Here is a 13,728-nt window from a genome sequence, read left to right as displayed (position 1 = left end):
TACTTACATGTTTTCTTAAACTTTCAACCTTCAAATTACTTTACACATACATACATCTTTGGTAACTTTGCTTCATGATATTAGGTATATTCTAACTATTGAGTTATCTGGACATATTCTGCCTACTGGGTGATCTAGCATATATCCACAAAAGTCTGTGCAATATTATCACTACAAATGCTTTGCCCAGATCATATTTCAATAACCCATGACCTCTCACTGTTGAATTCCTTAACAACTAGAGATACCTGTCCACTTTAACCACAGGAGGCCATTGTCAAGCTAAACCCAACATCTCATTTAATTATTGTGTACCTGCTATATCCATGTCACCTATCTCAACATTATTTTCTTCCCAAACCATACTACCTACTTACTCCAGGTTTTCAACTATTATCTCTATGTAGGAAATTACAAATTATGAGCCATTAAAGCAGTTTCAGTCTACCAAATACCTTCAAACTCAATGTGTCCAAATGCACACTCTTTAACTTCACCATCCAAGTCTTCTTCTACTGTTCTCTTTCAGTTATAACACTGATATTATTCAAGACACTACAATCAGAAACCTTTGAATAATATTTTACTATTTCTCCTTTTTCATCTACTTGTCCAATCATTTCCAAGTCCTATCAATTATTAATTAAAAAATCTCAACAAAAATATCTCAAATTATACCCTCTTCTCAATTCACTGATAATGTCTTAGTTCATACTTTGCTATTGTTCCCTTAAACTGTTCTAACAGCCTCCTACTTAACTATCTGCTTTTGTTATCAGCATTGTAAACCATTTGCCATACGGCTGCCAGAATAACCTTTCTAAGTATAGATTTGGATATCAGATTTAGATAGTGTATTAAAATCAGTTTTACTTTACTCCCCTCTATTAAACTCCACCCAAAGCAATATAAAAATGAATATATATGGAGGAAAATCCAGCTTTGATGAAACAAGAGCATGGTCACAACTCCTAACTATAAAATACAATGTAGACTTGCAAAATTTGTAAAATATCAAGGACACTGGAAGCCAACAAATTTATCCTCAAAGTTTAATCAATTATAGATTTCTCCATGAATGTCACAATTTTAAAAATTCTATACAATAATCTTCTGATAAGAGCTTTAAGTTATAGGGACAATAGTTGACCACCAGAGAAGAACGAAAGGTACCCGTATGGTATCTATTTGATACTATATAAAGAAGAGCAGTAAGATAAAATGTCATTTGTATCACTTACAACCTAGCTTCCTAACCAAAGGAGACTGACAGAGATGAAACAAGGTGAAGAAGGTAGATGAGACAGCTAGTATCAGATCATCAGAGAGCCTGTGATTTGTGAGGCTTTATTTCAACTAGGGACAAATCTTCAGATAACATAGTTAAATCAGAGTCGTGGGATGCTCCACCTCACTTCCTACCTCCTGCCCTCCCCACATTATTTTTCAGCAAATAGCTATGTCCACTAAAGATGCATCATAATCATAAGGGAATAATCAAGGAACCTATTTATAAAAATGGGAAAAAGAGATAAAGTAACAAAATAGAGACAGAGGATAGGTTTAGGCAATAAAATTTCAGGAAAAAATCCTCAAAAATAGATATGAAGAGTCAAAGAAGAAAAACTGGGAAAGAAATTGGATGGAAACAAAAATATTACAGAGATAAAAGCCATATTTTAAATTTACTAAATAGGATAATCACAACAAGAAATACATAATCAGAGATACAGTGAATAGTCCAGAGAAGCCATATGCACACACACAAACACACATATGCACACCCCAAAATAATCACGGGAAAATGTACAGATTTTAAGAAACAAATTAAATTAAAAATACATAATTCATTAAGAAAACAGAACATATATATTTGAAAAAAAATTCAAAGATATATTAGAAGAAAAATTTTGTGTGTAATTCTTTATTCTAAGATCACAAGGATATGTCACTCTCTTAGAAATTTGATACTAACTGTTCAACCACAAGAACTATTGACAATATTACCAAACTTTATGAGCAAGAAAGAAACTCACTGATATCCATTTAGAAAAATAAGCTCACATTAAAGAGTAAAAAATTATGTTGACCTGTAATTTCTCTGCCTTATCCCTCAATGTCTGAAGATAATTCAAGCTTAAAAGGCCTTGGGGTGGGGGTTTCCCTGGTGGCGCAGTGGTTGAGAGTCCACCTGCCGATGCAGGGGACACGGGTTCGTGCCCCAGTCTGGGAAGGATCCCACATGCCGCGGAGCAGCTGGGCCCGTGAGCCATGGCCGCTGAGCCTGCTCGTCCGGGAGAGGCCACAACGGTGAGAGGCCCGCGTACCGACAAAAAAAAAAAAAAAAAAAAAGACTGGGGGAAAGCATTTTAGACTCAGCCAAAAACTTCCTTCTAGTATAAAAAGAAAACATGTTTTCACCATGAAGTAGCTCTGAGAATATAAAACACATGAGCCCTTCTTGGAAAACTACTTTGTGATAACACAAAATACAACTAGAGGAACTGAAATAAATAACACAGGAATGTGAAACTGAATTTTTTTAAAGACTAAAGGTAACCACCAAATGCATTTAAATAAGCTTCCATATTCTATAATTCAATGAATGACATCGTTTTCCTCCAGTGATGTTCCTAACTGAAAACTTAGGAGCCACTCCAGACTGATTCACTTCATGTGATGAATTGGTGATGAGGGATAACTAATGAAACCGCTTTAGTATTTTTCAACTCTATTCCTTCCTCTTGAATCTCAACTGTTAGTTGTGGTCCAGTCCTTCCTTATTTATTTGCCTGAATTATTAAAGGAGTGCTTCCAATTGTTGCATACTTCATCAGTTCGATCCATCTTCCTCAAATTACATGACCTTTCTAATACATAAATCTTATTCATATTTCTCCTTTTAGTGATGCCTCACTGCCTTCATGACGAAGTCTAATCTTTGCAGGACATAAGCAGGCTTTCTCAGTCCAACCCTTTCTTAACTTTTCCAACCCCATCTGTTACTACTTTCACCTTCCTGCTATATGTTCTATCCATCATTTCCTGGAAAAAGCCTTCCCTGACACCTCTCCCCGTCCATTATGGTAATGTGCTCCCCCTTACGTGATTAATGAGTTCCTTAGAAATACCTTTATCATGGGGTTATCAATAGCTTGTTAAATAAGTTTACATCTTCTCATTTTTCTGTTTCCATGAGCCACCTCACATATATCACCTTAAAAAAGTCATTATGCTCCATCAGCCTAGTTAATTTTGGTCTCTTGGACTGCCTACAAAATACTGTTCCTTCAAGTCTCAGTTCATATTTCAGCTCTGCTGTAGTCTTCTATATTAACCCAGTCCAAATTAAATGTTCCAGCCTCTATTTTTCTCCAGTACTAAGATTTTTCATTTGCTTCCGGGTTATGTTGTATCTTGCCTCATATAATAGTTACTGTTTCTGTGCCTGCATCCTGTACAAATATTAGTGTCTAAAGAAGGTAAGTACTTTTTTATTCATCTCTGAATTCTACATGGCACCCACTATTGTACCTTGATAGAAGCTCAGTAATATTGAGATGTAAGAGGAATATTATCTTTTTTTTAACATCTTTATTGGAGTATAATTGCTTTACAATGTTGTGTTAGCTTCTGCTGTACAACAAGTGAATCAGCTATATGTATACATATATCTCCCCATATCCCCTCCCGCTTGATTCTCCCTCCCACCCTCCCTATCCCATCCCTCTAGGTGGTCACAAAGCACCGAGCTGATCTCCCTGTGTTATGCAGCTCCTTCCCACTAACTATCTATTTTACATTTGGTAGTGTATATATGTCAATGTTACTCTCGCACTTCGTTCCAGCTTACCCTTGCCCCTCCCCATGTCCTCAAGTCCATTCTCTATGTCTGCATCTTTATTCCTGTCCTACCCCTAGGTTCATCAAAACCTTTTTTTTTTTTTAGATTCCATATATATGTGTTATCATACGGTATTTGTTTTTCTGCTTCTGACTTACTTCACTCTGTATGACAGATTCTAGGTCCATCCACCTCACTACAAATAACTCAATTTCATTTCTTTTTATGGCTGAGTAATATTCCATTGTATATATGTGTCACATCTTCTTTATCCATTCATCTGTCGATGGACATTTAGGTTGCTTCCATGTCCTGGCTATTGTAAATAGTGCTGCAATGAACATCGTGGTACATGACTCTTTTTAAGAGGCGTATTATTAAAGTACATGCCAGCATAAGTAATCCCCTGAAGTCTCTCAGAGCAAAGGCTCTGAAGGAGGGAGAATACATAAATCATTGCATTTCAATATGGTGAATGCCATAATAGAGCTAAACAGAGGCTACTCATGAAATAATTCACCCATATAGGAGAGGGAGAGAATTTTGGATGTTCTTGCATAGATACATTTCTCTAGAACAAGTATATTAAACATTTATGTTAGTAAAATTCATATTTTATCATTGTTCAATATAATTTAATCTGTTCCTAGCAATATCCTATCAACATAATGCTCCTCTCAATGTAACCCATGTACAAAGAGTCATGAGACTCTTTGTATTTAGAATGAATACGGTCACTATTAATATGTTTGCTCTACATTAATGCAGCATACATTTCTTAGCAATCAATGCTGGCTTTTCATATATGTTATAAATAGTCATATTTCTACTAGCTATTCTTTGATGAACTTCACTTCCAGAATCAATTCATAATGGAAACTGGGAACCCCCAAACCATTCAAGTTAGTTAGCATTTCTTTAAAAGTTCTTAAACACATCAATCAAAATTTGACAGAATTCCATTTCTGTTTCTTATGAAGACATTTTACATTTTAATATTTTTATTGAGTTTGAAAAAAGATAGCTTGTGAAATGTAAGTCTCGAATGGCTAAAACTATATTTTGCCAATGGAACTATTAAAGCTTATTTTGTAACATGTGTTTAAGCCAAAGATAGTAATTTTAGATCAAATTTCTACTTACCCAATCAATCTTATCCACATTCCAATATTTTTTTAAATCCCGAAACTGTATTAGCATTCCCTTCAGTCCCACGACAATAATACTTGCAAGAACACACTACAAATAAGAAATAAGTTGATGAAGATGCAAGATAAAGATTTTAATCTAAATTTAAAAGAATCATGGTATTTTTATGTCTTTGTCTTTGAAGTACTTACTAAAGAAAAACAATAACCATTTAGAAGACTGAAGTAATATTCATTTTGTTTAGAACTAACCTATTATTGTACTTTAGGAATATAATAGCAATTCTAGAAAATCACAGGGTACATATTATGGCATTCTAAACAAAAAGGAATAAAGAAAAATAAAAGTAGTGAATTATAAGGGTGAATGTTATAAGGCTGAATGTCCTCTTAACTTTATAATAATTATTCACTGCCATTTGTTTGAAATCTGTTTGTTGCAAAAATTAAATATTTATATCATGTATTTCTTTATAATTGTCTTGAGTATCAATTTTCTAGTTTCACCTGAATATATTTATAACTCTTTAAAAGTGAACTTGGTTATTGGGATCCTCTCATGAATGTAATTTATTCTTATTACATGAATGAAGAATTAGAACAAGAAAGGACTGACACTGTCTCTGGATCTCTGAAGACCAGGATCTTACTCACATCACTTTAGTGCCCCAGGCTTCTGAAAAGCAAGGTAAACACGTGTACTAATATTCTGAGTCACTTTGTATAACCATGTATCAAGGGTGGCTAGATGCATTTTGTTGCCTACTCTCTTGCCCAGCATACATTTTCTAAGAGTACAAATTTTATAAAATTCTTCCAAAGTCTACTTCTTAAAACAGACTTCCCTGGTGGTCCAGTGGTTAACACTCTGTGCTTCCACTGCAGAGGGTGTGGGTTCAATCCCTGGTCAGTAAACTAAGGTCCAGCATGCCACATGGCACAGCCAAAAAAAAAGAAAATAAGAGTGGCATGTACTTCTTATAACAGAGACTGCTTAGTTCCACCTTCCAAATGAATACAGAATAAATCTAATTCCATGATGTAATTTTTATACAAAAGCCTAGGAATTAGAAAACAGCCATGGTACCCTCCCATACCTTCCCCATCAAATGTGGGCTCTTTCTACCTTTCCTCCATTCAACCATTACTTATGTCACATAAGGTTTCAGATTTAGGATCGTTGAGGTTGTTCTTCAAAGAAATTTTTTAAATACAATGATTCTCATTAAAAGTAAAGTTTAAAAGTAAATAATAAAAAGCACTACTTACCATGGGCAACCAGTAAAGCAAGGGTCCTATTGCATAGATGACTATCAGGATGAAAATGCAAGAGATTAGACAAGCCACCTGTAAAATACAAGACAGACAAAAAAGAAAGTTTGAACTTTCTTATTATTCCAAAGTTATAGGGGGAAAAAGATAATTCTTTGTTCCTCTTGATAAGAAGAAACAAAATGTTGGCACATGATTGTTAAATTAAATAGACTGTCATCTATATTTTGTAGCTGAAGGAACCCAAATGTGACAGCTGACAAACTGGTGCAATCAAATTAAGTGAGCGATGACACAAAAGCAATTCTAAACAAAGAAATAGGACACCATCAACTTTTATCACATATCACAGCATGGCTTTTTTGTTTGTTTAATAGTGAAAATGACATTTCAGCTGAAAGTCCTTTAGCCTATAGTTGTTCAGCCTGGCCTCCCTTCTCATTTCCTAGTTGTTTGGGTAATAACTGAATATGCAGCTTAGGGTCTTTCTGTGCTGATGAAAATTTTCCACAGAAGCCTTTACTGTCTTCATTGGAGTCCTTTGTTAATATGAAACAGTTATATGGGATTAAGGAAGCAGTCTCTGCAGTGAAACAGACTTAATTTTATTAATCCTGAAAAGTCATTAGTATTGTGTTCTAACCAACTCAACTTGCTGACAAAAGGTAATTCAAAACAGCTCACTCCTAGCTATGCTCCACTTAATGGAGAACAAATTTCACATAAGCAAATGCTCATGTCTTAATGGAAACATTTAGCCAAACTGTCAGCCTATCAAGAGGAAAGAGGGCTTTTACAGGACCAAAAAGACACCCAAAATATCTTTCTGGAAAAATCAAAGGAAATAAGGCCTATTAGACTGGCTAAAAATAAATATATAAACAAATAATCAATAGCAAGGGCTGGCAAGGACTCAGAGCAACTAGAGTTCTCAGACACTACTAGTGGTAATTCAATATGGTACAGCCACTTCAAAAACAGTTTGGCAGCTTCTTATGGAGTTATGTATGACCCAGAAATACCTAAGAGAAATGAAAACATACACCTATGAAAATACTTACATGTAAATATTTATAGTAGTTTTATTCACAAATACCAAAAACTGTAAATAACTGAATTGTCCACCAATTGGTGAATAGATAAATTTTGGGACATCCATACAATAGAATACTACTCAACAATAAAAAAGAACAGACTATTGATACATACAACAGCATGGATGAAACTCAAAACCATTAAACTAAATGAAATAAGCTTGATACAAGTTCCTTCTGTATTTAGTGGAACTCATCTACAGCACTCCCCAGCATATAAAGGGGGAAAAGTCCTTCTGTGGGAAATAAGTCATTAGAGAACTAAAGATTGTCCATAAAAGAAGTTATAGTATACAAAACTGTCACTGAACGGATTATTTAGGAGTTAACTGGTGATTTTACATGATAATAATTTTTAAATAACAAAATATTATGCCTGTAACTCCACTAGACTGGAGAGAGCTAGTTGTCAGAAGGCAGATTACAGGATTCATTCAGATACCTGTGTGACTCAGTATATCCATGTATATGTGGAAAGAAAAAGACACCAACCGCTAAAGTGCACTTCATATCGAAGGACAATGGCATGAGGAGGACTTTCAAAGATGGTGGAGGATTAAGACGCGGAGATCACCTTCCTCCCCACAAATACATCAAAAATACATCTACATGTGGAACAACTCCTATAGAACACCTACTGAACGCTGGCAGGAGACCTCAAACTTCCAAAAAAGCAAGAATATCCCCACTTACCTGGGTTGGGCAAAAGAAAGAAGAAAAAAAAAGAGAGACAAAGGAACCAGGATGGGACCTGCACCTCTGAGAGGAAGGCGTGAAGCAGGAAAAGTTTCCACACACTAGGAAGCCCCTTCACTGGCAGGCAGGGGGAGCTTCAGAGTGTCAGAGGAGAGGGCAACAGGGTGTGGAGGGCAAAGTGGAGAGACTCCCACACAGAGGATCGGTACCAACCAGTGGGTGGGGGCTGGGGCTGAGGCTTGGACTTTGCAGGTCAGACCCCAGGGAGAGAACTGGTGTTGGCTGCGTGAAGACAGCCTGAAAGGGGCTAGTACACCACAGCTAGCCAGGAGCGAGTCTGGGAAAAAGTCTGGAACTGCTGGAGAGGCAAGAGACCATTGTTTTGGGGTGCACAAGGAGAGGGGCTTCCTGCTCTGTGTGCCCACAGATGTCAGGGCACTGCCTAAGTGAACTTGAGAGATGGGCGCAAGCCGCGGCTATCATCTTGGACCCAAAGGCGGGCAAGGACTGCTACTGCTGCTGTCGCTGCCACCAAGACTCCTGTGTGCAAGTACAGGTCACTACCCACACCTTCCCAGGAGCCTGTCAGCACACCACTGCCAGGGTCCCATGATCCAGGGCCAACTTCCCTGGGAGAACACACAGCACACCTCAGGCTGTTGCAACTTCACACGGGCCTCTGCCACCGCAGGCATTCCCCACGTCACAATTGTGACTAGGGTACCCCTCCCTCTCCTCAGCCTGAGTGAGCAAGAGAGCCCTAATCAGCCACTGCTTTAACCATGACTTTTCTGGGTGGGGAAGAGATACCTGAGGGCAGCCTACCTACATGCAGAGGCAGGGCCAAAACCAAAGCTGAACTGCAGGAGCTGCACGACAAAAGAAGAGAAAGGGAAATCTCTCCATGCAGCCTCAGGAGAAGCAGATTACATCCCCACAATTGGCTTGGTAAACCCTGCATCTGTGGAATTCCTGAATAGACAATAAGTGTTCCCAAAATTGAGACTGTGGACTTTGGGGGCAACTGTGGACTTGGGGTTTAATTTCTGTGTTTGACTTATTTTGGGTTTTATGTTTATCTTTAGTTTTTAGTGTTTCTTTTCATTTGTGGCTTTGTTTATTGGTTTGATTGCTCTCTTCCTTTTTTTTTTTTTTTTTTCTCTTTTGTGAGTGTGTGTGTGTGTGTATGTTTCTTTGTGTGATTTGTCTGTTTAGTTTTTCTCTTTAAAAAAAATTAAGCACTTATATAAATACTCTGGAATATAAAACTGGCCAGAAGGAATTTTGGGTTCATGTGATCTAGAAAATGTTCAACATTAAACTGATATCTGGTATTGAAGGTGGCTTAAGCCTGTTGATCTAATTAATATAGACATATCTTTAGAGTCATTAATATTAAGCATAATACTTTGTTGTACCTAGGAATGAAATAAGACCTTATTACATCTGTTGCAAGGAAAATAACTTGATAGGATGAAACTTTAAATGTAAATGAGATAAGAGCTTTCAGGTAAATGCTATAGGAATAATTATGTTCTGAAAATTATCTAAAATAGTGTCCCCAGATTTGGTAACTATTACTTGTCACTTGGTTTTCACTAAAAATTAAGGTTTTTAAGAGTCGGGGACTCTAATTTAAATATGTAATTAAAGCTATTAAAAATAATAAAATCTTTCACTATATAATAGGAAAGTGGGACATATGTTTTGAGTAAAAAGGAGTTTTATGCATGGTCAGACTGAGATTATATTAAACTTAATTGGGTAAATGGATTTTGTTATTAAAAGTAGACTGGTGCAGGACCAGACTTGGCTCCTCTCTGCTAAGAGAACAAGTTTACTTAGAATGCTGCTTTTGATAACATATTGTGTGAACTATCTTGCCGTTAACTGAACTGTATTTGTTCTTAAATATTCTATCTGACCAAATGCTTTTTAAGAAAAAGCTTTTTGATATTTTGGATGCATTTCCTATCAAATTCTAATTAAAGTTCTTTTGACTTCAGCTAGCTTTGGGATGCTTCAGAGTGTCCCAGAGAGCCTTCCTTATTGCATAGGTTTCACCTGTGGTGGAGCGTTAATTGGGATTCTCCCTTTTGAACTAGGCTTGGTCATTCATTCAGCTTTATCTCCGATGGGGCATTGGTTGGGGTTCTTCCCATTTGGACTGATGGGGTATTTGTTCAGAATCTTCCTTTTTTGTGACTGAGGAACTGTGACCCCGAGAGACTGATTTGATAACAGGACTCGTGTGTGACAACACCAGGGTATCCTTCCCTACTGCATTGGTTTTGCCTGTGGCGAAGCGTTGGTTGGGATTTTCTTCCTTTTTGGGGGGCTAGGGAACTGTGACCCTAAGGCACCTCAGAGAAAAAAAATATATATATATACATGTATTAAACTGACTAGAATTGGTTGGTATGCTAAATTACATGGAAAGCACTGTCAAATGAGCAATAATCCTCCTCAGATTATATGGTATGAATAAACGCTATTAAAATAGATTTTCTAAAAATTATACAAAGTTTCTGAAATTTGCATATGTTCTGGTATAATGCTATACTTTTAGTTGTTATCTTAAAATGCTGTATGTCACAACAACTTGAATAAGCTTCTTTGCCAAGAAGAATTCTAATCAGATCTTTAACCTTGCCATTTTAAGACTTTTGTCATTCATAGGCAGCTTAGGTGATGATTTGCAAAACTGCCACATCTTCAAGAAGGCTAATAAAAAGGAACTTTTTAAAACAAATATGCTTCTGATAGCCTTTAGATAATACCACTAGACTGGGTAACAAATGACAAATCTGGATGAACTGATTACTTCATCCAGATCAACAGGAATTAATTACATGGGACTGAATGAGCTGATGAATATGATTTATAAATATATGACTTTGGGAAATATACTAGCCTTAACCTTTGTTTTCCAGAAAAACCTTTTATCTTATGTTATGACCTACAACAAGTTGATAAAGTATACCCTTGTAAACAAAGATGAAACATTTATCTTTTTCTCTCTTCCTGATCCTGCCTGAATTTGGCTTTTCTAGCTGGCTCTCCTGTGGACTTGATGGTTTATTGTAACTGGATTACAACCAGTTATACTAAGCATTGTTTTTGCTTATTCTTTGTTTCCAAATTGTTTATGCTTTGTGTCTTCCTGCTGCACTATGACTTTGTCAATGTTACTACCTGCATTACTTATATACGATTTTATAAGATTGTTGTCTCTTACAGTGTATAATCAGGCCTCCAACAAAATTGATGATGGCTAAACATCCTGAGGAAATAGCACATTTATGACTCTTATAGAATAATTGTAATAGTATGATTCTAAGTATGGGAAGAAGCAATAAGGGAAAACATTTCTTGGATCATAATAGACTAGAAAGACAGAGGATTCAGAGAATCTTTAATTATCAACAGGTCCTAATCCAGAAATTAGCACCTGGAGTGGCATATCAAGAATTTTTGCCTGATCTGGGATGAGTCTTCCAGTGCTGTGGGATAAAATTTGGTCATGAAATGTCTCCCAAATACTGGTCAAATTCCAGACCAAGAGGAGGATCTGAGAAATTGAATATTTCCATTAGTCTGCCATCTTCTCAGATGCCCATATTTCTGAATAAAGTCGCTATTCCTTGCCTCAACACCTCATCTCCCAATTTATTGGCCTGTCATGTGATGAGAAGAGCAAGCTTGGACTTGGTAAAAGTATCAACAAAATTGAGTAGTTTTATAATTATCAGATATTTTCATTTTTCATTAATTCTTTCCACACATAGTTATTGAACACCTACTATGTGCTAAGTCTTGGGCTGGACACTGAGGATATGGTGAACCAAAGCAGACATGGGCTGTCTAGGAGCTGAAGTCAAGAGAAGGCAGACATCAATCATATACAGAGCTAAGGTCTCTGAAGAAAAGAACACAGTTGACCCCAAAGTGTCAGTGAGATCTGAAGGATGGAAGGAGTTTACTTAGAGGAAGCAGCCACAGAGACAAAAGGAACAGACACTGGAGCCCACGAGGAAGGAGGAGCTGTGACTGGTTAGCTGAGATTGAGGTGGAGAAGAGTCCAAGATGAGGCTGTAGGGGGAAGCACTCAGTTTTGGTAACATAAAGGTCTGAATTCTAAGACATATGCAAAACATTTTATGAGCTCTAGGAGGAAGTAACAAGATCACATTTGTATTTTAAAAGATATCTTTCTACAGAAATACTAATAGTGTTTCTAAACAAGAAAGTGTCAGTTGGTGAAATAATTGACAAATGCAAGGTGGTTCCCAGTGCTACTTTGATTGGCTATTATTAGTCTAAAATTTGAAGGGTTTTATTCTTCTGATTAACTTACTGGGTATAAGTCTAGTACCTATGAGAGACAGAGCTATTAAAGGGATTGCTCTGTGAAGTCTTGTCACATAGAAAACTGGTTTCACAGCCTATTTAGAACAAAACTTTTAAGACTTGGCTTGCCCAGTGCCGTCTTCAAATCGTCAATATCTTCACATAAACTTAATAGCTGTAATGCCAAAATGATTACCATGGGAAAGCATCCTCGATTTGGGTATGCACATTAAATCAGATTCCTTCTCTGTGCAATTTAATGGGAATTGTTGAGCAGATTAGCGACAATCTCAACAAGCAGAACAACATGAAAATACTGTGCTGTCAAGCTTTGTTTCCCTGAACTAGTGTTTTGTTAGGTACCTTTTGTTTCTTCTCAAGTCTGATGAATAGATACCATGCAGAAATGATGAGAGGAAATCTAACACACTCATCCTTGTAAGAAACTAGGTGGAAACCACTATAGAATCCTAGAATTTTATAGATAGAAGAGTCTCCAGAGTAAGGAATGATACTTGAGTACACTATGTATTAAACATTCAAATTTAGGTTACAAGTATGTGAGAGTTTGCAAAAATGTTTATGCCAATACACATGATGAACTTATGCTTTAAATCATGAACTGTTTAAAAATAAATCAAATTGTCATGTAAAACAATGTTGAATGAGAATTACACATCTTTGATGATGAGTTGTGGCAATAATATGTCAAATTATTATAGATTCAGAAATTGTTGCTGCTTCCCCTCTGCTCCATGGTATGTTCATCAAATTTTATTAGTTAATTTTATGCAATATTTTAATGTTCACTTACCCATCTTCCTTTGGCCACTTGACCCCAATGTCAAGAACAATATCCTTTTCAAATTTACTCTTCTACAACCCCCAAAAAGGACTTAATATAAGGTAAACTCCTAATAAATGTTTAAATTATCACATAAAATGTTTTATAATTCTCTTTCAACTCCAATTTAAAATAAATGTGAATTGTTTTATAATGGTTAGCTGTTAATGTTAATTTATTAAATTAACATATACATGAATTTTCTTGTATAGAACAGTAGTTAAGAATGCAAGATTTGGAGTAGATCTATCTGGGTTCAAATCCCAGCTCTGCCACTTATGAGCTCTGTGATTTGGATAAGTTAGTTTAACCCTCTTTTCCTCAACTTTCTCATGTGGAAACCTAGCATAATAATTACGCCTCCTTCATAGAGGTACCTAAAAGATTAAATGAGTTTATTTACATAAAATGCATGACATGCATATAACTCAATATATGCTTCCACCAACACCACCACCATCATCATCATCACAGAAACAT

General features: G+C 36.3%; 1 protein-coding gene across 2 annotated transcripts in view; it reads right to left on the bottom strand.

The window, feature by feature from the left end:
• SLC26A7 (solute carrier family 26 member 7) overlaps positions 1–13,728 on the bottom strand; it is a 177,658-nt gene that overhangs the window by 47,571 nt on the left and 116,359 nt on the right. For both annotated transcript variants that reach the window (XM_059043462.2, XM_059043463.2), the window contains exons 9-10: positions 6,262–6,339; positions 4,988–5,083 (exon numbers count right to left, since the gene is read on the bottom strand). In XM_059043462.2, the coding sequence (XP_058899445.1) occupies positions 4,988–5,083; positions 6,262–6,339 (174 nt within the window). The remainder of the gene's footprint in view (positions 1–4,987; positions 5,084–6,261; positions 6,340–13,728) is intronic.

The sequence above is a fragment of the Kogia breviceps genome, chromosome 17, assembly GCF_026419965.1.
Source record: "Kogia breviceps isolate mKogBre1 chromosome 17, mKogBre1 haplotype 1, whole genome shotgun sequence".
Lineage (NCBI taxonomy): Eukaryota > Metazoa > Chordata > Mammalia > Artiodactyla > Physeteridae > Kogia > Kogia breviceps.
The sequence above is the reverse complement of the archived record's forward strand: the minus strand, read 5'-3'. Positions and strand labels throughout refer to the sequence as shown.